Raw genomic sequence first — 24,238 nt, forward strand, 5'->3', positions numbered from 1 at the left:
CGTTGCTGCACGCGAGCTTTCTCTAGTTGCGGTGAGCGGGGGCTACTCTTTGTTGTGAGGTGCGGGCTTCTCATTGCAGTGGCTTCTCTTGTTGTGGAGCACGGGCTCTAGGCACGCAGGCTCAGTAGTTGTGGCTCGCGGGCTCTAGAGCACAGGCTCAGTAGTTGTGGCACACGGGCTTAGTTGCTCCATGGCATGTGGGATCTTCCCGGACCAGGGCTCAAATCCACATTGGCAGGCAGATTCTTAACCACTGCACCACCGGGGTAGTCCCCATTAATCCATTTTGTTTATTTTTGTGTATGATGTTGGATAATGTTCTAATTTCATTCTTTTACATGTAGCTGTCCAGTTTTCCCCAGCACCACTTATTGAAGAGACTTGTCTTTTCTCCATTGTATATTCTTGCCTCCTTTGTCATAGGTTCATTGACCAAAGCTTTGTGGGTTTATTTCTGGGCTTTCTATCCTGTTCCATTGATCTATATTTCTGTTTTTGTGCCAGTACCATACTGCTTCAATTACTGTAGCTTTGTAATATAGTCTGGAGTCAGGGAGCCTGATTCCTCCAGCTCCATTTTTCTTTCTCAGAATTGCTTTGGCTATTTGGGGTCTTTTGTCTTTCCATACAAATTAAACAATTTTTTATTCTAGTTCTGTGAAAAACACCATTGGTAACTTGATAGGGATTGCATTGAATCTGTAGATTGCCTTGGGTAGTATAGCCTTTTTGACAATATTGATTCTTCCAGTTCAATAACGTGGTATATGTCTCCATCTGTTTGTATCTTTTATTTCTTTCATCATATCTTATAGTTTCCTGAGTACAAGTCTTTTGCCTCCTTAAGTAGGTTTATTCCTAGGTGTTTTATTCTTTTTGCTGCGATGGTAAATGGGATTATTTCCTTGATTTCTCTTTCTGATCTTTTGTTGTTAGTGTATAGGAATGAAGAGATTTCTGTGTATTAATTTTGTATCCTGCAACTTTACTGAATTCATTGATGAGCTCTAGTAGTCTCCTGGTAGCATCTTTAGGATTTTCTGTGTATAGTATCATGTCATCTGCAAACAGTGACAGTTTTACTTCTTTTCCAATTTGGGTTCCTTTTGTTTCTTCTTCTTCTCTGTTCGCCGTGGCTAGAACTTCCAAAACTGTGTTGCATATAAGTGGTGACATTGGACATCCTTGTCTTGTTCCTGATCTTAGAGGGAATACTTTCAGCTTTTCACTGTTGAGAATGATGTTAGCTGTGGCTTTGTCATATATGGCCTTTATTATTTTGAGGTAAGTTCTCTCTATACTCACTTTCTGGAGAGTTTTTGTCATAAATGGGTGTTGAATTTTGTCAAAAGCTTTTCCTGCATCTATTGAGATGATAATATGGTTTCTGTTCTTCAGTTTGTTACTGTGGTTTATCACACCGATTGATTTGCAGATATTGAAGAATCCTTGCATCCCTGGGATAAATCCCACTTGATCGTGGTGTATGATCCTTTTAATGTATTTGTTGGATTCAGTTTGCTAGTATTTTGTTGAGGATTTTTGCATCTATGTTGATCAGTTTTATTGGTCTGTAATTTTCTTTTTTTGTGTGGTATCTTTGTCTTGTTTTCGTATCAGGGTGATAGTGGCCTCATAGAATGAGTTTGAAAGTGTTCCTGCCTCTGCAATTTTTTGGAAGAGTTTAAGAAGGATAGGTGTTATTAACTCTTCTCTAAATGTTTATAGAATTCACCTGTGAAGCCATCTGATCCTGGACTTTTGTTTGTTGGAAGTTTTTTAATCACTGTTTCAATTTCAGAACTTGTAATTGGTGTTCATATTTTCTATTTCTTCCTGGTTCAGTCTTGGAAGGTTGTACCTTTCTAAGAATTTGTCCATTTCTCCTAGGTTCTCCATTTTATTGACGTATAGTTGTTTGTAGTAGTCTCTTATGATCCTTTGTATTTCTGTGGTGTCTGTTTAACTTCTCCTTTTTTCATTTCGAATTTGATTGATTTGAGTCCTCTCCCTTTTTTTCTTGATGAGTCTGGCTAAAGGTTTATCAATTCTGTTTATCTTTTCAAAGAACCAGCTTTTAGTTTCATTGATCTCTTCTGTTGATTTCTTCGTCTCTATTTCATTTATTTCTGCTCTGGTCTTTATGATTTCTTTCGTTCTACTAACATTGGGTTCTATTTGTTCTTCTTTCTCTTGTTGCTTTAGGTGTAAGGTTAGGTTGTTTATTTGAGATTTTTCTTGTTTCCAGAGGTAAGATTGTATTGCTATAAACTTCCCACTTAGAACTGCTTTTGCTGCATCCCATAGGTTTTGGATCATTGTGTTTTCATTGTCGTTTGCCTCTAGGTATTTTTTTTGGTTCCTCTTTGATTTCTTGAGTGATTTATTAAATTTTGCACATGAGATGATGGACATTCACTAAACTTACTGTGGTAATCGTTTCACGATGTATGTGACTCAAATCATTATGCGGTACACCTTAAACTTATACAGTGCTGTACATCGATTATATCTCAATCAAACTGGAAGGAAGAAAATGAAACAATTGAGGTTATCTAAATACATTGCCCACAACAGCAATGATCAAAATTCTATTTCTTTTCCTCCCACTTCTCTTGCTTTACCATATTCTCTGTACACTTCTTACTACGGGTCTCCCAAATCACTTCCGGCACCAGCCTGAGCCACTTTCCCCCTTCCCTCCTCCTCTGTCTCTTTTAATGTGACACACGAAGCCCCTTTTTCAGTGGGGAAAATGCCCATCTCCAGGAGTGGGAGGGGAGGAAGTCAGACAAGCAGATACCATCTCTTTAATGAGCTGAGGAAAGAGAGGGTGACCTGGTTCACGTTTGTCCTATCCCAGGAGCTGTTATTAGTAGTAATTGTCTTATTGCTAAGAGGGCAGAGCTAATAATAATAACCCCAGAGCTGTGTTACCAGGAGGAATGGCAAACCTGTTCTCTGCTTCTTCATCCTGAGCTTCGTTTTGCCTTGGTAGGAGATGGCGAGAGAATGAATGGAACAGGAGGGTGAGGGTGAGGCTCCAGCCTCCCTCCCTTAGCTCTGAGTTCAGAGGTCAATGATGCCTTTCTCACTTTTTTTTTTTTCTTTTTTTCCTCCTACTTCTTAGTCTCGTCTGACCAGATCGAGCAGCTCCACCGGAGGTTTAAGCACCTGAGTGGAGACCAGCCCACCATACGGTAAGATCAGCAGCTGGGTTTGGGTGTCGGACAGGGCCGTGACCCTTGGGGATGTCCCTTTCCATTTATCTCTTCCCCTGAGTGCTGGCTGGCTCTCCCAGAGCCCCTGGGTAGCCCCATTTCTGAGACAAAGCTGTAGTTGTCGTATGCTTTTGGTTCCTTCTAAACAAGATGTCCTCAGCTGGGAGGAAAAGAATCTCATCTGTTTCTACTGGGATCAGAAAATTATAACTGGAGTGAAAACAATGGACGGGGACAAAGAGCTGGTCAGCCACCCCTACCTCACCTTGCCTTCCCTGGAACCCCAGACACACATGATGGGCCTGTTGAGTGCCAGGATCACTCCCAGCGCTGGGCACCCCAAAGATGAGTCAGTTGTGGTGCGGCTCAAGTTCAGGGGCTTGAATGCTGTCACGAGGCCCCGGCTCTTGACCCTGCTTCCTCTGGTTGGTAGTTCCAACCTCAGATTTCTGTCAGGGAAAATCACCATTTCACATTGCGTTATTTAATGTGAATCTTGTAGAAGCTGGGTGGGTTACCTTTTTGTGAGGAGGAACACCTTGGACTGTTTGCCTTCTTCTACGAGAGTGTGTTCAGTATGAGGTGGTGGTTGTTATTTAGAACTAAGTGAGAAGTCCTAGTCAATGAGTCGAGCACAAAGTTGATGAGGAAGCTTCGAGTTGATCTAAAGCAAGCAGTTTCCAATGTAAAATGAGTACTGTTCTACCACAAACTTTCTAACAGATGTAGTTTCCTAAAATAGACATTCAGAGTCTCAAGGTTACAGTCTTGGAACTTTAAAATAAACCTTTAAATAGTCCAGGGAAACATGTTTTTTTCCTTAGTAAATGGACTTAAAATTTAACTAAATTTTTATGGAAAGCAACATGTAAATACTATCCACTTTCTCTCGTCTATCTAAACAAAGGCATGTTGTTAATCCAGTGCGTTATATTCTCAGAGTATCTGTTTCCAGAGCTCAGAGTCTGGTGGTCTCAAGGTTCTGATGGCCTCTGGGCTCAATTTGATTGTATCCAGGGTGGGAGTAAATTACATCAGAACTGACTTCTTGAATTCTACACATCTCACTCACTAAGCCCAGTGAAGAGCCCAGCAAAAGTTCCTCTGACTTCTCATTGGCTCTGATGGGGTCACATGCCCAGCGCTGAGCCAATCACCATAGCCAGGGGTTGGAAATGCAAATTGTTTTTTTTGGGCTTCCCTGGTGGCGCAGTGGTTGAGAGTCCACGTGCCGATGCAGGGGACACGGGTTCGTGCCCCGGTCCGGGAAGATCCCACATGCCGTGGAGCGGCTGGGCCCGTGAGCCATGGGCGCTGGGCCTGCACGTCCGGAGCCTGTGCTCCGCAACGGGAGAGGCCACAACAGTGAGAGGGCCACGTACCGCAAAAAAAAAAAAAAAAAAAAAAATTGTTTTTTTCCCAGAGCTGTGAGTGAGCAGGGCTGGGTCATCTGCCAAGGGCAGGGGTGGAGTGATTTCCAAGGGCTTCCTTGGACCAGGGACTGAGGAATGGGTTCAAGTCTCAGGCGAGGTAACACATGTGCACCTGGATTTTGGAACATAGAGGTGTCAAGGGCAGCCTTCATTCCTTTAGAAATTCATGGGCACATGCTCTGTGCCAGGTGGGCAATATCTGTGTTGGCTGGTGGGACCACCATGCAGCTCATAATTGGGGGTGTGTGAAGGCAGGGCCCCCTTTCTCAAGGTGATTTTCCACCAAGCTGTGCCCCCAGCCCTATCATAAGCTGCCTTGGGCTTCTCATTATTATGGGTCTGGGGTCCATGGTTCTTGGCTTGGTGAGAGGTCTCAGGTTCAAATTCCACATGTGTTTTCAGACTTGGGAGAAGCAGAGGCAAAACCCAGACTTGGGAAACATATCGTATTTGGTTCATCCATATCCCTGGCTGCGTGACTTTGGGTTAATTGTTCTGTTTCTCTGAGCCTGTCTCCTCTGTAAAGTGAATGTGGTCATTTGGGATTTGATTTAAGCATTAAAGATGAGCAGATGCAGGATGCTCCTGCTCTGAGCTGGGTTCCTTGGCATTTGGCAAACAGGACTGTCATCATTCGACCTTTGGTGAGGTCATGAGGACCCACCTTGAGATGTCCAAGCAGTGGCCGTTGATTTTAGGGCTGGAGTGGAGGTGGGGAGCACAGGTGCTGTGTGAGCAGGAGGTGGCGGTGCTGGTGGAGGCCCCTCCCACTTTGAGATTCCAGCATCCGAGCCCTGACTGTGTTGCCCAGCGGCCCCTCATGGGCTTTTGCAAGGATGTACTGAAACGTTGAGCTCTACACTGGTTCTTTTTTTTTTTTTTTTTTTTTTTTTTAATGTTATTGAAGTATAGTTGATTTTCAATGCTCTGTTAATTTCTGCTGTATAGTAAAGTGATTCAGCTGTACATATATATATTCTTTTTCATTATGGTTTATTACAGGGTATTGAATATAGTTCCCTATGCTATACAGTAGGACCTTGTTGTTTATCCATTATTTTTTTAATTGAAATATAGTTGATTTACAAAGTTGTGTTAATTTCTGCTGTATGGCAAAGTGACCCAATTATACACATATATGCAGACTTTTTAAAAGTTATTTTCTGATTAATCTTTTTTTAATTTTATTTTATTATTTGGTTGCAAAGGAGGGATCCATAGTTGCGGCCCACGGGCTCCTTAGCTGTGGCACGCAAACTCCTAGTTGCGGCATATATGTAGAATCTAGTTCCCTGACCAGGATCAAACCCGGGCCCACTGCATTGGGATCGTGGAGTCTTAACAACTGCGCCACCAGGGAAGTCCCTACATTCTTTTTCATATTCTTTTCCATTATGGTTTATCCCAGGAGATTGGATATAGTTCCCTGTGCTATACAGTAGGATCTTGTTGTTTATCCATCTTGTATATACTAGTTTGCATCTGCTAACCCCAAACTCCCAATCCTTCCCTCTCCCTCGGCAACCACAAGTCTGTTCTCTATGTCTGTGAGTCAGTTTCTGTTTTGTAGATAGGTTCATTTATGCCATATTTTAGATTCCACATATAAGTGATATCGTATGGTATTTGTCTTTCTCTTTCTGACTGACTTCACTTAGTATGGTAATCTCTAGGTCCATCCATGTTGCTGCAAATGGCATCATTTCATTCTTTTTTATGGCTGAGTAATATCCCAGTGTATATATGTACCACATCTTCTTTATCCATTCATCTGTTGATGGACATTTAGGTTGTTTCCATGTCTTGGCTATTGTGAACAGTGCTGCTGTGAACATAGGGGTGTATGTATCTTTTTGAATTATAGTTTTGTCCAGGTACATGCCCAGTAGTGGAACTGCTGGATCATATCGTAATTCTGTTTTTAGTTTTCTGTGGAACCTCCATACTGTTTTCCACAGTGGCTGCACCAACTTACATTCCTGCCAACAGTGTAGGAGGGTTCCCTTTTCTCCACACCCTCTCCAGCATTTGTTGTTTGCAGATTTTCTGATGATGCCCATTCTAACTGGTGTGAGGTGATACCTCTTTGTAGTTTTGATTTGCATTCTCTAATAATTAGTGATGTTGAGCAGCTTTTCATGTAACTACTAGCCATGTGTATGTCTTCTTTGGAGAAATGTCTATTTAGGTCTTCTGCCCATTTTTGGATTGGGTTGTTTGGTTTTTTGTTGTTGAGTTGTATGAGCTGTTTGTATATTTTGGAGATTAAGCCCCTGTCGGTCACATCATTTGCAAGTATTTTCTCCCATTCCATAGGTTGTCTTTTCATTTTTTTTAAAATGGTTTTCTTTGCTGTGCAAAAGCTTGTAAGTTTGATTAGCTCCTATTTGTTTATTTTTGTTTTATTTCTATTGCATTGGGAGACTGACCTAAGAAAACATTGGTATGATTTATGTCAGAGAATGTTTTGCCTATGCTCTCTTCTAGTCTTATGGTGTCATGTTTTATGTTTAAGTCTTCAGGCCATTTTTTAGTTTATTTTTGTGCATGGTGTGAGGGTGTGTTCTAACTTCATTGATTTACATGCAGCTGTCCAACTTTCCCAGCACCACTTGCTGAAGAGACTTTTTCCCATTTTATATTCTTGCCTCCTTTGTTGAAGATTAATTGACCATAGGCGTGTGGGTTTATTTCTGATTCTCTGTTCTGTTGATCCATTTGTCTGTTTTTGTATCAGTACCACACTGTTTTGATTACTGTAGCTTTGTAGTATTGTCTGAAGTCTGGGAGAGTTATGCCTCCTGTTTTTTTTTTTTTTTTTTTTTTTTCCCTCTCAGGATTGCTTTGGCAATTCTGTGTCTTTTATGGCTCCAAGTAAATTTTTGGATTATTCTAGTTCTGTGAAAAATGTCATGGGTATTTTGATAGGGATTACATTAAACCTGTAGATTGCTTTGGGTAGTATTGGTCTTTTAACAATATTAATTCTTCCACTCCAAGAGCATGGGCTATCTTTCCAATTCTTTGAATCTTCTTTAATTTCTTTTATTAATGTTTTATAGTTCTCAGTGTATAAGTCTTTCCACCTCCTTGGTCAGGTTTATTCCTAGGTTTTTTTTTTGTTTGTTGTTTTTGGTGTGATTTTAAAAGGTATTATTTTTTTACTTTCCCTTTCTAATGATATTTCATTGTTAGTGTAAAGAAATGCAACTGATTTCTGAATGTTAATCTTGTATCCTGTTAGTTTGCTGAATTCATTTATCAGATCTACTAGTTTTTGTGTGGAGTTCTTAGGGTTTTCTATATATAGTATCATGTCATCTGCATATAGTGACAGCTTTACCTCTTCCCTTCCAATCATTCTGTATATACTAGTTTACATCTGCTAACCCCAAACTCCCAACCCCTCCCTCTCCCAACCCCCTCCCCATTGGCAACCACGAGTCTGTGCTCTATGTCTGTGTGTCTATTTTTGTTTCATAGATAAGTATATTTGTGTCATGTTTTAGATTCCATGTATAAGTGATATCATATGGTATTTGTCTTTTTCTGACTTACTTAATATGATAATCTCTAGGTCCACCCATGTTGCTGCAAATGGCATTATTTCATTCATTTTTATGGTTGAGTAGTATTCCATTGTGTATATGTTCTACATCTTCCTTATCCATTCATCTGTTGATGGACATTTAGGCTGTTTCCATGTCTTGCTATTGGTTCTTTCCCAGCATGAGTGTACATACAAATCACCCAGGTATCTTGCTAAAACGCAGGTTTTGATTCACAGGACTGTAGTGGGGCCTGGGACTCTGCATTTTAACTGTCATGGGCAGTCTTGGTGAGGTGCCTAGAATCTGGGGATGGCACCCTGTTTGCCCTCCAGGCTTGGATAGGTGGTGCTATCCACCCCCAGGTGCTGAGAGGTCCATGTGCAGCCTCCTATTTCCCATGCCTCGTAGGTCAAGCCAGGACTTGGGAAGGTTTGAGCTGGTGACTCTGCCTGCCACCCTGCACCCCACTTACGTATCTCCTGCACACCCACCCCTGGGAGCACCATATGCATTGCCTTTCCACCCCTGCCCTCAAGCAAACCCTGATTATATCTACCTGGACCCAGGGAGCAGCCCCTGCTCCCAAGCCCTCAGGGGCTCCCCAGTCAATGTCATGTCCATGCTCTTTAGCTGGGGTCCACCAGGGTCTTCAGCTGCTGGGTTTTGCTTTGCTGAGGTCTCAGTGTGGACACCACCTCCTCCAGGGCACCCTTCTGCCTCCTAACCCCCACAGATTCCTCCTGGGGGTGCCCCAGCCCAACATTTACAGCACAGAGTTGTAACTGCCCCCCTTCCAGCCACCCGTCCCCTGCAACAGACTATCGGCCCCTTGCGGGGCAGGAACTGGGTCTGTTCCCCTGGCTCTAGTGCTGAGTCCAGGGCTTGTAACAGGGTGGATGCTCTGGGAGTAGTTGATTGATTGAATGAATGAATGAATGAGAGAGCAAAGAAGTGAGGAACAAGTGAGTGAGCATATTGACTAGAAGAGTTCTCTGTAATCCATCGAGCATGGTATGGATGAGACCTGTTGTTATTAATAGTCTTTCCCTCACAGGGTTTATATATTCTTCCTGGTAGAAGAATTTATCTGGGGGCCTGGCACATGGGGACTGTTCACAGGTAGAAGCTATTGTTTCAGCATGTTTTGTGCTGCACAGTCTGTTACTTCCGCCTTATACAACCCCACAGGTAGTGGTAGGAACACCTATTCTCCCCGTTGGATACATGTGAAGGTGAGGCTCGGGGAGGTCGCGTACCTGGCTCCTGGTCACACAGCTCATACGTGGAGGAGCTGATTTGAAGCCAGTGCTGAGATTCCTCTCTAAGGAAGCTGGGGGCATGGCTTTGACTTGCAAGCGTCCTGTGAGGGCCTCAGTCTCCCTGCTCTGCTCTCTGGGGACCCTCCGCCCTTACCGTCCTGGGATGGGGGGTATCATTCCCAACACCACAGCGCCTGCTGCAGTGGCTGCAGTCTCTGCTGGGCGGGTAGTGTCAGCTATACATAGTGATAGCCCGGCCCAGCGTGCAGGAAGGAGGTAACCCCACTCGACTGCCGCGCTTATGCAAACAGGCCTGCAGGAAGGGCCTCTTCCCAGTCCCCTGGAACTGCTTTGCCTAATCCTAGTCCACCCTCCAGGGCCTGGAGAAGGGCGATGGGGCAGTTTTTCCAGTCCTCCTAGGCTTTCCTGCACGTTCTCCCTGGGCAGAAGGGATGAGCGGCCCTGGACTGTGATCTGGTCCCCATTCTGCAAAGGGTTTCCTGTGTGACCTCAGGCTGGGCCTTCAACCTCTCTGATCCCTGGACATGTCCAGGGGAACATCCAGGAGGCCCTGGGCCACACTGGGGTTTTGGAGCATAGAAAAGAGCTTTGTTTCTTTAGTGTCGAGATTTGTGAAAGTCGTTGACTGGGGCCCCCTGAGCAAGGTCCCCGGTACCCCAGTCTGGGAGGGGTGTGGGATGTGGCCCCCTCTGCCCCCCTCCCTCTCAGAGAACAAAGGTGCCCGAGAGCTTACTAGGGTCCCATGGGGGGACTTTGGAATACTTTCAGTGCAGAAAGCCCCTTAAAAGTGACCATTTACACCTGCAACATTTATACATAGACTAGTAGGACTTGTACGTTGCGTTTAAAAGCATAATGAAGAGTTGGGTTTCTGAATTTATTTATAAATTTATTTATTTTGTTTATTTATTTTTGGCTGTATTGGGTCTTCGTTGCTGCGCGTGGGCTTTCTCCAGTTGCAGCGAGCGGGAGCTACTCTTCGTTGCAGTGCGCAGGCTTCTCACTGCAGTGGCCTCTCTTGTTGCGGAGCATGGGCTCTAGGCACACGGGCTTCAGTAGTTGTGGCACGCGGGCTCAGTAGTTGTCACTCACGGGCTCTAGAGCACAGGCTCAGTAGTTGTGGCGCACGGGCTTAGTTGCTCCACGGCATGTGGGATCTTCCCGGACCAGGGCTCGAACCCGTGTCCCCTGCATTGGCAGGTGGATTCTTAACCACTGCGCCACCAGGAAAGCTCAGGTTTCTGAATTTGTGACTTTAATAAGTTGAATATAGCTTTTAAAAAAATCCTATGGGGTAAAAATTGTGAAAATTGTTTTTAATTTTAACCCACCACTTCCTACCCATATCTGGTCATGTCCCCTCTTTTTCTGAAAAATCATATTAAGGACATCCAGGGGTGAGTTTACCCTGAGGCTTTCAAAGCCAGCACGTCAGGGCCCCACTCTGTATGGGCTCCTTACAAGGCCCAGCAACTTTTTAAAAGAATTCCTAATGCTGAATTCTTTTTCTTTAAGAGGGCCCCCCAGATTATATGTGTTTCTGGACCCCCCAAACCTGAATCCACCCTGATCACAAAGCACTCTGTTCTGAGGCCTCTTGATGAAAAATGCTTGGATAGAAAATGTTCATCTGACTCGTTGATTGAGCACCTAATATGCAGAGACTTCTGTCCTCAAAAGCTTTTCTTGTAACAGGAAAGACCTTCCATGAATAAGCTTGTTAAACAGTGCTGATTTTAGACAGTGAAGAAAATACAGTAATGGTTTCTGGCACATTTTCTTTCTTTAGTGGGGTCCCTTAAGCATCAAATGTTTTAAACAGCAGCCTTTGACTTCCTGATAGTGCTCTGGCAGGCTCACCAACTCCCAGAAATAGATGCGATGGAATCCTTCAAATCTGGTGATGGGGGCCAGGAGGGTGCCTGATTAGATAGAGCTGCATTACAAAAATATTTTTAGCTGCATCGAGCCACCACATGTGGAGTGATTCCCGGGATGAACGCAACCATAGATGTACACAGGGAAGAAAAAGGACACAGTTGCCCACTGTCCAGCGCCACCAAAGCGCCAAGCAGCATTCTGATGGGCCAGATGTCAGCAAAAGTCCTAACTCCAGGGCTTGTTTTGCATCCCTCGGCCGTGCCTCTCATGGCTTTATCCAGTGAGAGGTTAGCTGTTAGCTGTGTGGTCTCGAGGGTCTCGGGGACCCTCTGAAGTTCACACCATTACCCCATTTGTCAGATCAAGAAACTGAGGCTAAGAAGGTTAAGGTCCCACAGCAGGGCTGGCTGTTGGAGTAGCCAGAGCCCTGAACCACTGTGATCACATCGCTTTTCCCCAAATGAAGTCACTTTTTAACCCAGTCGCTTTGTTTTTTAACCTGTCAAATAACTAAGGATTTACTTTTTCTTTTTTTAAGAAGTACTCACAACAGTGAAAGAATTGAGGCCCCACCTAGGTGGTGAGGCTGTTTCACTGTCAGTATTTAACGTATTCCAGGAGTTTACCAGGACTGCCTTTAAAGCCTCAGCTAGGATGATACACATTCACTTAAAAAGAAAAACCCGCAGTTACTTGTAAAACTGCCCAGGAAACAGCAGGTGTGAGTGGCCCCGGGGCTCTCACACCCACTCAGGTGACCGTGTGAGGTCAGATGTGAGAAGGGGACCTATGAAGGCATCAGTTTGGTGTGAAAGGGTGCCCAGGTGTCCCCCAGATCAGGAAGAAGCTCCCTAAATGGTCCTAGATTTAGGGGACTCATAAAAAAAATTTTTTAAACAGATTCTTTTCCCAGGACTATTAATACTTGACTCAGCCCTTGCTTTACAGAAGCAGGTGTTAAGAGCTTCCATGGCGGGTTCTAGTGCTGAGGAGACCGAATGAGAAGTGAGGCTCCCTCTGCCCCTCGGGGGGGTCTTCTGTTCAGGTGTGTGCGTGTGAGTGTGAGCGAGGTAACTAGCGTATAAGCCAGCTCGTTATACACAGTGACGAAGGAAGCGGGGCAGAGAGGGTGCATCCCTTGGGACCACCATGTGGAGAAGGACCTTAGGACAGGTGGTCGTGAAGTCCCCTCTGAGGTGGCCGCCCTGAGGCTGAGAGCAGGATGGAGAGAAGGGGCCGGTGTGTGGAGGGAAGAGGGAAGGATGCTCTGGGTGGAGGTGGGACCGAGCTCCGTCAGCCCGAGTGAAGAGAGGACGGGAGAGTTGGGAGCAGATCACGGAGGCCCGCCTTGGCTGTAGGAAGGACCCGAAATAGAAGACTCAGTGCTGGTTCAGAATACCACCTGGATATTAACTGTCTACTTTGTATCTCCGGCCGGGCCATCTCTGAACTCCAGACTCACCTAGCCCCTGCCTGTCCCCTGGATGTCCCAAAGGCATCTCACACTTAACGCGTCCGAGGGCAAAGCCCCCCGTCACCCCCCCACCCCGGGCCTCCCATCCAGGCTGCCGTCGGCTCTCATCTGGGTTATCGTAGCAGCCACCCCCCCCCAAGACCTCCTGCTCCTGTTCTCCCTGCCCCGCCCTCGTATAGACCCACCGTGATGCATGGTGGGGGGAGACTCCGAAAATGGCACTTCTCTGTTAAGACTGTTCCATCTCACCGAGGAGAATGAAGTCAGAGCCGCCTGGTCTGTGCGTGTCCTGCAGATCCCTGTGCCCGCCACCCCTCCGATCTCCTGACCATATGCCTTTTACTCCTTCTGTTCCAGCCGCGTGGACGTTCTTACTGTTCCTGCCTCAGGGCTCTAGCACGCACCGTTCCTTCTTTCTAAAATGCTTTTCCCCAGAGTAGGCTTTCTACTGGCGCTTGGAGCTGGATCATTCTTGTTGGGGGGGGGGGCTGTCATGTATGTTGTAGGATGTTGAGCCGCATCCCTGGCTGCCTGTAGCGCCTTTTCCCAGTGCAACAGCCAGAAATGTCTCCAGACGTTGCCAGGTGTCCCCTGGGGTTGAGCAGTCGCCTCCTGCGGGCCTGTGCTCACGTGTCACCTTCACCGTGAGGCCTTTCTCGGACCAGCCCACGGAGACTTGCACCAGCTGCCTGCGGTCTCATCCATCCCCAATGTGCTCGATATGTCTGCGAAGCGCTTCTCACTGCCTGGGATGCTCCGTTTTCTTTTCTTTTTTTTTTTTTTTAAGTTTGTTGTTTTCCTTCTTTAGCCAGTGTGACTTTGATACTTAAGTGTCATTTTCTTTTTTAAATTTTTGGCCGCGCCCCACGGCATGTGGGATCTGAGTTCCCCAACCAGGGACCGAACCCACGCCTCCTGCACCGGAAGGCAGAGTCTTAACCCCTGGACCGCCGGGAAGTCCCTCCGTTTTCTCTATCGTTTCCCCCACTGGAACCCCAGGAGGGCTCATGTCTGTCCCGTCGCTGCTGAAGCCAGAACGCAGAGCAGCGTCTGCCACCTGGAAGGTGCTGCAGTACCTGTCGCTCCCCATGTAATGAGTACATGACGGGTATTGGGGTGCGGCCGGGCCGGGCATGGAGCAGCAGTGGGGGCGGGGCGGGAAGCGCATGCGGGGAGGAATCACGTCGCTGATGCTGCGTCAGCTTTTGGAAGAGGCATTTGTCTGGGGGCGGGGGGACCGGGGCTTTCCTGCCGGAATCTGTTGTGCAAAGGCATGTGGATGGGAGAACCGCCTGGTGCAAGTAGGGAATTCTCAGAGCTTCTCAAACACAAACTTGCGTACAGATCCTGGGGATCGAGGTAAAATGCAGGTTCTGAGTCAGCTGGTTGGGCCCAGCCGAGACCCTCCATTAGACTCCCTGGTGCTGCTGCTGCCGCTGCTGGTCCAGGCACTGCACTTTGAGCGGCTCGGCACCGCCTGGCAAGACACAGGCTAGATGAGACGTGCTCCTTCCTTCATGAGCCCCTGTGGGCCCGCAGTTTCCCCGCTGTTTAACCATCACAAGCTCAACACTAAGTGCAGGGAGGGGGTCCAGGAGGGTAGGGCATGCGGCCCGCAGAGGAGAGAGCCCCGTGACTTTCCTTGATGTGTGAAGCCCTGGACCAGCAGAGAGCAGGGAGGCCGGGGCTCCAGGCTGAGAATCCTCCCCAAACTTGCAGAGAGAACTTTGCAGTTGAGCTGAGCCTCAAAGCCGCCGGAAACCAACCCACAGCGCAAGGCAGGAGGAAGTGCCCGGCCCACCCTCCTTCGTGGTTTTTTAGTCTTTCCTTCCTTTGTGGGCTGGACACTTGTCTTGCCCTCTTTCTGGGTCCCGGATGGGGCCTCTCGGGGCTGGGTGGGATCAGATGCCCCATGAAGATCTCTCTCATTCTCTCTCTTTAAATTAAAAACCACAACTCGAAGGAAATAGCAAGTGTGAGGAAGTGCATGGGGTGGTGAGAGCCGGATTCAAAGCTCTTCTACTAGCTGTGTGACGATGGCTTAGTCACTTCACCTCTCTGGGCCTCATTTTCTTGCCTGTAAAATGGGGTTCGTTGGCGTCACCCATCATTGGGATGTGAGGGTGATTAAACATGGCTGAGCTCACAGAGTACTCAGCCTGGCACAGGAAACACGAGGGGGACTCGAGGGGGAAAGTTGTGAACCCACAGAAGCTGTGTGCCCCTGACCCCTCATGGGTAGACCCCTCCCCACTGGTCACTGGGGCGGCATCGCTGGACCACTGGCCACCGTGTGTCAGCTCTAGCCCCAGCCCTGGGCTCAGGGTGAAGCAGAGCTGTTCCCACGGGTGGCAGGGAGGCCTTTGGCTGAGCTGGTTCAACCAGCCCCATGGGCACCTGGGGGCGGGAGGGAAAGAAGGAAAATGAGAGTGAAACTGGCCTTTACAGGACTGTTGAATCAGAACCTGCATTTTACCACGATCCCCAGGATTCGTGTGCAAGTTCATGTTTGAGAAGCGCCAAGAGTTCCCTGCTTTCTTTTTTTATTCTTTTATTTATTGTTTTATACAGCAGGTTCTTATTAGTTATCCATTTTATACATATTAGTGTATACATGTCAATCCCAATTGCCCAATTCATCACACCACCATCCGCACCCCCCTGCCGCTTTCCCCGCTTGGTGTCCATACGTTTGTTCTCTACATCTGTGTCTCAATTTCTGCCCTGCAAACAGGTTCATCAGTACCATTTTTTAGGTTTCACATATATGCGTTAATATACGATATTTGTCTTTCTCTTTCTGACTTACTTCACTCTGTATGACAGTCTCTAGATCCATCCACGTCTCTACAAATGACCCAATTTCGTTCCTTTTTATGGCTGAGTAGTAGTCCATTGTATATATGTGCCACATCTTCTTTATCCATTCATCTGTCGATGGGCATTTAGGTTGCTTCCATGACCTGGTTATTGTAAATAGTGCTGCAATAAATATTGGGGTGCATGTGTCTTTTTGAATTATGGTTTACTCAGGGTATATGCCTAGTAGTGGGATTGCTGGGTCATATGGTAGTTCTATTTTTAGTTTTTTAAGGAACCTCCATACTGTTCTCCATAGTGGCTGTATCAGTTTACATTCCCACCAGCAATGCAAGAGGGTTCCCTTTTCTCCACACCCTCTCCAGCATTTGTTGTTTGTAGATTTTCTGATGATGCCCATTCTAAATGGTGTGAGGTGATACCTCAGTGTAGTTTTGATTTGCATTTCTCTAATAACTAGTGATGTTGAGCAGCTTTTCATGTGCTTCTCGGCCATATGTGTGTCTTCTTTGGAGAAATGTCTATTTAGGTCTTCTGACCATTTTTTGATTGGGATGTTTCTTTTTTTAATATTGAGCTGCATGAGCTGTTTATATATTTTGGAGATTAATCCTTTGTCCGTTGAATTGTTTGCAAATATTTTCTCCCATTCTGAGGGTTATCTTTTCATCTTGTTTATGGTTTCCTTTGCTGTACAAAAGCTTTTAAGTTTCATTAGGTCCCATTTGTTTACTTTTGTTTTTATTTCCATTGCTCTAGGAGGTAGGTCAGAAAAGATCTTGCTGTGATTTATGTCAGAGTGTTTTTCCTATATTTTCTTCTAAGAGTTTTATAGTGTCCTGTCCTATTTCTAGGTCTTTCATCCATTTTGAGTTTATTTTTGTGTATGGTGTTAGGGAGTGTTCTAATTTCATTCTTTATGTGTAGCTGTTCAGTTTCCCCAGCACCACTTTTTGAAGAGACTGTCTTTTCTCCATTGTATATCCTTGCCTCCTTTGTCATAGATTAGTTGACCATAGGTTCATGGGTTTATCTCTGGGCTTTCTATCTTGTTCCATTGATCTATATTTCTGTTTTTGTGCCAGGACCATATTGTCTTGATTACTGTAGCTTTGTAGTATAGTCTAAAGTCAGGGAGTCTGATTCCTCCAGCTCCGTTTTTTTCCCTCAAGACTGCTTTGGCTATTGGGGGTCTTTTGTGTCTCCATACTAATTTTAAGACTTTTTGTTCTAGCTCTGTAAAAAATGCCATTGGTAATTTGATAGGGATTACATTGAATCTGTAGATTGCTTTGGGTAGTATAGTCATTTTCACAATATTGATTCTTCCAATCCAGGAACATGGTATATCTCTCCATCTGTTGGTATCATCTTTAATTTCTTTCATCAGTGTCTTATAGTTTTCTGCATACAGGTCTTTTGTCTCCCTAGGTAGGTTTATTCCTAGGTCTTTTATTCTTTTTGTTGCAGTGGTAAATGGGAGTGTTTCCTTAATTTCTCTTGCAGATTTTTCATCATTAGTGTATAAGAATGCAAGAGATTTCTGTGCATTAATTTTGTATCTGGCAACTTTTCTGTGCATTAATTTTGTATCTGGCAACTTTACCAAATTCATTGATTAGCTCTACTAGTTTTCTGGTGGCATCTTTAGGATTCTCTATGTATAATATCATGTCATCTGCAAACAGTGACAGCTTTACTTCTTCTTTTCCAATTTGTATTCCTTTTATTTCTTTTTCTTCTCTGATTGCCGTGGCTAGGACTTTCAAAACTATGTTGAGTAATAGTGGTGAGAGTGGACATCCTTGTCTTGTTCCTGATCTTAGAGGAAATGCTTTCAGTTTTTCACCATTGAGAAGGATGTTTGCTGTGGGTTTGTCGTATATGGCCTTTATTATGTTGAGGTAGGTTCCCTCTATGCCCACTTTCTGGAGAGTTTTTGTCATAAACGGGTGTTGAATTTTGTCAAAAGCTTTTTCTGCATCTATTGAGATGATCATATGGTTTTTCTTCTTCAATTTGTTAATATGGTGTATCACATTGATTGATTCAATATACGCATATTGAAGAATCCTTGCATTCCTGTGATAAATCCCACTTGATCATGGAGTATGATCCTTTTAATGTGTTGTTGGATTCTGTTTGCTAGGATTTTGTTGAGGATTTTTGCATCTATATTCATCAGTGATATTGGTCTGTAATTTTCTTTTTTTGTAGTATCTGTCTGGTTTTTGTATTAAGGTGATGGTGGCCTCATAGAATGAGTTTGGGAGTGTTCCTTCCTCTGCAATTTTTTGGAAGAGTTTGAGAAGGATGGGTGTTATCTCTTCTCTAAATGTTTGATAGAATTCACCTGTGAAGCCATCTGGTCCTGGACTTTTGTTTGTTGCAAGATTTTTAATCACAGTTTCAATTTCATTACTTGTGATTGGTCTATTCACATTTTCTATTTCTTCCTGGTTCTGTCTTGGAAGGTTATTCCTTTCTAAGAATTTGTCCATTTCTTCCAGGTTGTCCATTTTATTGGCATAGAGTTGCTTGTAGTAGTCTATCAGGATGCTTTGTATTTCTGTGGTGTTTGTTGTAAGTTCTCCATTTTCATTTCTAATTTTATTGATTTGAGTCCTCTCCCTCTTTTTCTTGATGAGTCTGGCTAATGGTTTATCAATTTTGTTTATCTTCTCAAAGAACCAGCTTTTAGTTTTATTGATCTTTGCTATTGTTTTCTTTGTTTGTATTTCGTTTATTTCTGCTCTGATATTTATGATTTCTTTCCTTCTGCTAACTTTGGGTTTTGTTTGTTCTTCTTTCTCTAGTTCCTTTAGGTGTAAGGTTAGATTGTTTATTTGAGATTTTTCTTGTTTCTTGAGGTAGGCTTGTATAGTTATAAACTGCCCTCTTAGAACTGCTTTTGCTACATCCCACAGGTTTTGGATCATTGCGTTTTCATTGTCATTTGTCTCTAGGTATTTTTTGATTTCCTCTTTGATTTCTTCAGTGATCTCTTGGTTATTTACTAACGTATTATTTCGCCTCCATGTGTTTGTGTTTTGTACATTTTTCCCCTGTAATTGATTTCTAATCTCATAGTGTTGTGGTCAGAAAAGATGCTTGATATGATTTCAATTTTCTTAAATTTACTGAGGCTTGATTTATGACCCAAGATGTGATCTATCCTGGAGAATGTTCCGTGTGCACTTGAGAAGAAAGTGTAATCTGCTGTTTTTGGATGGAATCTCCTATAAATACCAATTAAATCTATCTGGTCTATTGTGTCATTTAAAGCTTGTGTTTCCTTATTAATTTTCTGTTTGCATGATCTGTCCATTGGTGTAAGTGAGGTGTTAAAGTCCCCCACTATTATTGTGTTACTGTCGATTTCCTCTTTTATAGCTGTTAGCAGTTGCCTTATGCATTGAGGTGCTCCTATATTGGGTGCGTATATATTTATAATTGTTATATCTTCTTCTTGGGTTGATCCCTTGATCATTATGTAGTGTTCTTCTGTGTGTCTTGCAATAGTCTTTATTTTAAAGGCTGTGTTGTCTGATATGAGAATTGCTACTCCGGCTTTCTTTTGATTTCCATTTGCATGGAATATCTTTTTCCATCCCCTCACTTTCAGTCTGTATGTGTCCCTAGGTCTGAAGTGGGTCTCTTGTAGACAGCATATATACGGGTCTTGTTTTTGTATCCATTTGGCAAGCCTTCAGTGTATTTTGGTTGGAGCATTTAATCCATTCACGTTTAAGGTATTTATTGATATGTATGTTCCTATGACCATTTTCTTAATTGTTTTAGGTTTGTTTTTGTAGGTCCTTTTCTTCTCTTGTGTTTCCCACTTAGAGAAGTTCCTTTAGCATTTGTTGTAGAGCTGGTTTGGTGGTGCTGAATTCTCTTAGCTTTTGCTTGTCTGTAAAGCTTTTGATTTCTCCATTGAATCTGAATGAAGTCCTTGCCGGGTAGAGTAATCCTGGTTGTAGGTTCTTCCTTTTCATCACTTTAAGTATATCATGCCACTCCCTTCTGGCTTGTAGAGTTTCTGCTGAGAAATCAGCTGTTAACCTTATGGGAGTTCCCTTGTATGTTATTTGTCATTTTTCCCTTGCTGCTTTCAATAATTTTTCTTTGTCTTTAATATTTGCAAATTTGATTACTGTATGTCTCAGTGTGTTTCTCCTTGGGTTTATCCTGTATGGGACTCTCTGCACTTCCTGGACTTGGGTGTCTATTTCCTTTCCCATGTTAGGGAAGTTTTCAACTGTAATCTCTTCAAATATTTTCTCGGGTCCTTTCTCTCTTCTCCTTCTGGGACCCCTGTAATGCAAATGTTGTTGCATTTAATGTTGTCCCAGAGGTCTCTTAGGCTGTTTTCATTTCTTTTCATTCTTTTTTCTTTATTCTGTCCCGCAGCAGTGAATTCCACCATTCTGTCTTCCAGGTCACTTATCCGTTCTTCTGCCTCAGTTATTCTGCTATTGATTCCTTCTAGGGTAGTTTTCATTTCAGTTATTGTATTGTTCGTCTCTGTTTGTTTGTTCTTTAATTCTTCTAGGTCTTTGTTAAACATTTCTTGCGTCTTCTCAATCTTTGCCTCCATTCTTTTTCTGAGGTCCTGGATCATCTGCACTATCATTATTCTGAATTCTTTTTTGGAAGATTGCCTATCTCCACTTCATTTAGTTGTTTTTCTGGGGTTTTATCTTGTTCCTTCATCTGGTACGTAGCCCTCTGCCTTTCCATCTTGTCCATCTTCCTGTGAATGTGGTTTTTGTTCCACAGGCTGCAGGATTGTAGTTCTTCTTGCTTCTGCTGTCTGCCCTCTCTCCCTGCTTTTTTTTTTTTTTTTGGTGGGGGGTGGTGCTGCACCACGTGGCTTGCAGGATCTTAGTTCCTCAACCAGGGATTGAACCCGGGCCATGACAGGGAAAGCACTGAGTCCTAACCACTGGACGGCCAGGGAATTCCAAAGAATTCCCTACCTGGCACCAGGTGGTTCTCCCATCCACATGCCTTTGCACAAAAGATCCTGACAGGAAAGTCCTGGTCCCCCTCCCCACGCCCCTTAGGAGAAGCTGCTCCCGGGCTAGAGCTTCCATGTGCCACCTATGTCAGGGGTATTGTTCTTAGTAGTAAGACATTTCTTCACCTCTCTGCCTCAGTTTCCTCATCTGTAAGGTGGAAATATGTTCTTACCTTGTAGGATAATAATGTAGAGCTCTCAGAACAGTACCTGACAACTTGGGAGTACATAGAAGGTTAGCTGCTGCTGCTGTTCTAATTATCACCATCATCATTTTAAAATGACAGTCTCACTGAATGTCAGGCATTATGCTAAGCACCTTACCTGTGTTTACCTCATTTAATCATTTCATTAACCCCATGATCCTGCTGGCATATTCCCACAATCCCCATTTTACAGATGAGAAATCCAGGCTCTGGGACATGCAGTGGCTCACCCAGGACCACATGCCTGGTCAGGAGTGGAGCCTGGACCAGCCCCCAGGTGTACTTGACTTCACTTCCCCTTTGATATTGGGAGGTGGTGCTTGGTCTGTACGCAATTCACAGATGAGGAAACTGAGGCTTGGAGAGTCAGTAAGGTGCCCGTGGTGAGGGACAATGTGGTTCTAGCTTATGGAGAAAGGCAGCTAGGCTTCAAAGACACCTGCACAGACCTGCCAGGGGCTGTGTGGCCAGGACCCTAAGACACTGTGTCCCCAGTTCGATTCCTGGCACCTGCCTCACCTCTGTCAGTGGGAGGTCAGACCTCTTCTTTGTTGTTAAGTTTCTCCTCCAGACACACAGTCAGGCTCTTCGAGGTCTGTCTGCATCTATCCTCCTCCTGGGACCTTGCTGTCTGCTCTCCCTCCCAAGTCAGCCAGGGTCCCTCTGGGCCTTTGTAGGATGTCATGGTGCCAGGGGGCCCCTTCTCGCCACCTTCACAAGCATGGGCACCGGGTGTCTCCCAGTCCCCCTAGAACCTGCAGCTGCCCCGTTTTTGGCCTCTGTTCCCTCCTGGGGAATTAACCAGATCTACTTCCCAGGCGTGTCCCCAGATGTGGTCCTTCCAGCAGCCCTGGGACAAAGCTCCTCTGAGAGCCCCTTCCAGGACTCGTCAAGGCAGAGCGGGGTTGCGATGCTCTCCAAGGATCTGCAGACTGAGGACTCCTGGGGGCCCCAAAGGGCGTGGATGCCTGGGGACAGAGCAGAGCCTGGGGGCCAGGTGCCCTGCCCCACCCCGTCCCTTCTGCTCAGCTGTTCAGTCCACACGCCGTGATTTGAGCCCCTGCGCAGCCCTCAGCTGTGCGAGGCCTTCAGGCGGTGGTGCTGTGGAGACGAGCGTCCTGTCCCCGTGCTCTCGGATGCCTGAAGGCCTCCATCCATGGAGCCCTTGCTCTCCGCCAGGCACTGTGCTGAGAGCGACAGCCGCCTGAGGCTCCTGTGTGTAGGGGAGCAAGCGGAGGCTCAGAGAAGCTAAGTCACTTGTCCCAGGTAGCAGAGCTGGTAGAACCCAAGTCTGACTCCAGGGGCTGTGCCCACTTCACAGATGAGGAGACTAAGGCTGAGGAAGGGTTAGCAGTAGCCAAGACCCCTGGCCAGTGAAAGCCAGAGAGGGCTTGGGGGTCTCCTGCCAACTAGCAGCTGCTCGCTTCCTTTCCCTTCTCCCCAGATCCCCTCACAAGCTCCACGTGGCCCTTTGACTTGACCTGTTCCCATCCTGGGGGCTCGGGTTTTCTGTCTGTTTCCTCCTGTGGCTGCTTCCCACTCACGAGGCAGAAGGGGAGGGTGGGGGCCTGTGCCAGTGTGGGGCGACTGTCATGTGCGTGGGGAAAGTGACGGGGGCAGTGAGATGATCTTTCACAGACTGAACGCACCCGTGACCCCAAACCCAGAGCAAGAGCAGAACGTCCTCAGCCCCAAGAGCCCCCTCATGCTCCCTCCTAGTCACCATTCCCGGAGATAGCTGACCGTGAACCTGCACAGGTTAGCACCTCACTTTTTTTTTTTTTTTTTTTTTTTTTTTTTTTTTTTTTTTTTTTTTTTTTTTGCTGTACGCGGGCCTCTCACTGCTGTGGCCTCTCCCGTTGCGGAGCACAGGCTCCGGACACACAGGCTCCGCGGCCATGGCTCGCGGGCCCAGCCGCTCCGCGGCATGTGGGATCCTCCGGGATCGGGGCACGAACCCGTGTCCCCTGCATCGGCAGGCGGACTCTCAACCACTGCGCCACCAGGGAGGCCCAGCACCTCACTTTTTGTTCTTCATATCGATGGAGCCATAGTGCAGTGGTTCTTTGTTTTTTGCTTTTTAAAAATAGTTTAGGGATATTTTAAAACAGCCTCATTGAGATATAATTCACATGTGACACAATTCGCCCACTTGAAGTCTACAGTCAATTTTAGAATATTTTCATCACCCCCAAAAGAAACCCTGTGCCTACGAGCCATTAACTATCCCCCGGCCCCTGGCACCAGTCTGCTTTCTGTCTCTATGGATTTGCTCATTCTGGACATTTCATATAAATGGAATCATACACTGTGTGGCCTTTTGTGTGTCTTCTTTCACTGCTAAGTGGTGAAATAAGGTTCATGCTTTTGAGGTTCATCTGTGTTGGAGCATGGGTCAGTACTGCATTCCTTTTTTATGGCCAAATAAGTATTCCATTGCTGCAGGCCAGCTGCTCTGTGTCGCCCCCTTTAGAACTGGGCCCTCAGGAATCTAAAATGTTGGCGTCCACTGATGCTGGCTCCTGAGTTTGGCCAAGTGCTGCAAGCAAACCAAGCTGGGAGCACTGGAAGATGGGGAGAGGCGACACACAGAGGTGGAGAGAACACGGAGGTGTCCGGGCCCCAGGCAGGTCCTGCTTCTCCTCCCTGAGCCTCAGCTTCCCCATCTGTAAGGTGGGGGCAGGACAGGGGTCAGCTGTGTGATTACAGAACCTCACAGCTCTGACGGTGCTGAATTCTCCGTGTACGTGGCCCTTCCTCCTTCCCAGCGTGGGTTGGTTCTAGTTTCGAGTTCTGAATCTGCGGGCCCCTGGACATCCTCGTTTTAAGTGGCTAATATCCTTCCTCCTCTCCCCACTGGGCGTGCCCCCTTGTTCCCCGGAATTACCAGCCTGTGCCCTGGGTCCCTTCCAAGGCCACTGCCCTTTGAAGTTCAGGGAGCTGGAAGCAGATTCTGAGAACAAAGGATGGCCTATGTGGGAAGGTCAGGTAGGTGAGGGACTTACCTGCCTCCACGCCTGCAAACCCACAGCCTCTATCTAGGACCCAGCAACACCTGTGCCCAGCAACAGAGTGGCTGTGTTTGAAATTCACCCTCTCCTGCAAGCATCTCTCCTCCCTCTCTCCTTTTTTTTTTTAGCTGTGCTACTGTTTGGCATGCAGGATCTTGTTCCCCAAGCAGGGAGACCAGGGATGGAACCCACGCCCCCTGCAGTGGAAGCGTGGAGTCTTAACCACTGGACCGTCAGGGAGGTCCCTCTCTCTCTCTCTTTTTTTAAACAGCTTTACTGAAATACAGTTCACATATCCTACAATTCACCCACTAAAATGTGCAATGCAATGGCTTTTA

At 45.7% G+C, this 24,238-nt stretch overlaps 1 protein-coding gene across 2 annotated transcripts in view; it reads left to right on the forward strand.

The window, feature by feature from the left end:
* TESC (tescalcin) overlaps positions 1-24,238 on the forward strand; it is a 63,213-nt gene that overhangs the window by 23,223 nt on the left and 15,752 nt on the right. For both annotated transcript variants that reach the window (XM_060119515.1, XM_060119516.1), the window contains exon 2: positions 3,131-3,200. In XM_060119515.1, coding sequence (XP_059975498.1) covers positions 3,131-3,200 — 70 coding nt within the window. The remainder of the gene's footprint in view (positions 1-3,130; positions 3,201-24,238) is intronic.

Source organism: Mesoplodon densirostris, chromosome 15 (genome assembly GCF_025265405.1).
Source record: "Mesoplodon densirostris isolate mMesDen1 chromosome 15, mMesDen1 primary haplotype, whole genome shotgun sequence".
In the NCBI taxonomy this organism is placed as follows: domain Eukaryota; kingdom Metazoa; phylum Chordata; class Mammalia; order Artiodactyla; family Ziphiidae; genus Mesoplodon; species Mesoplodon densirostris.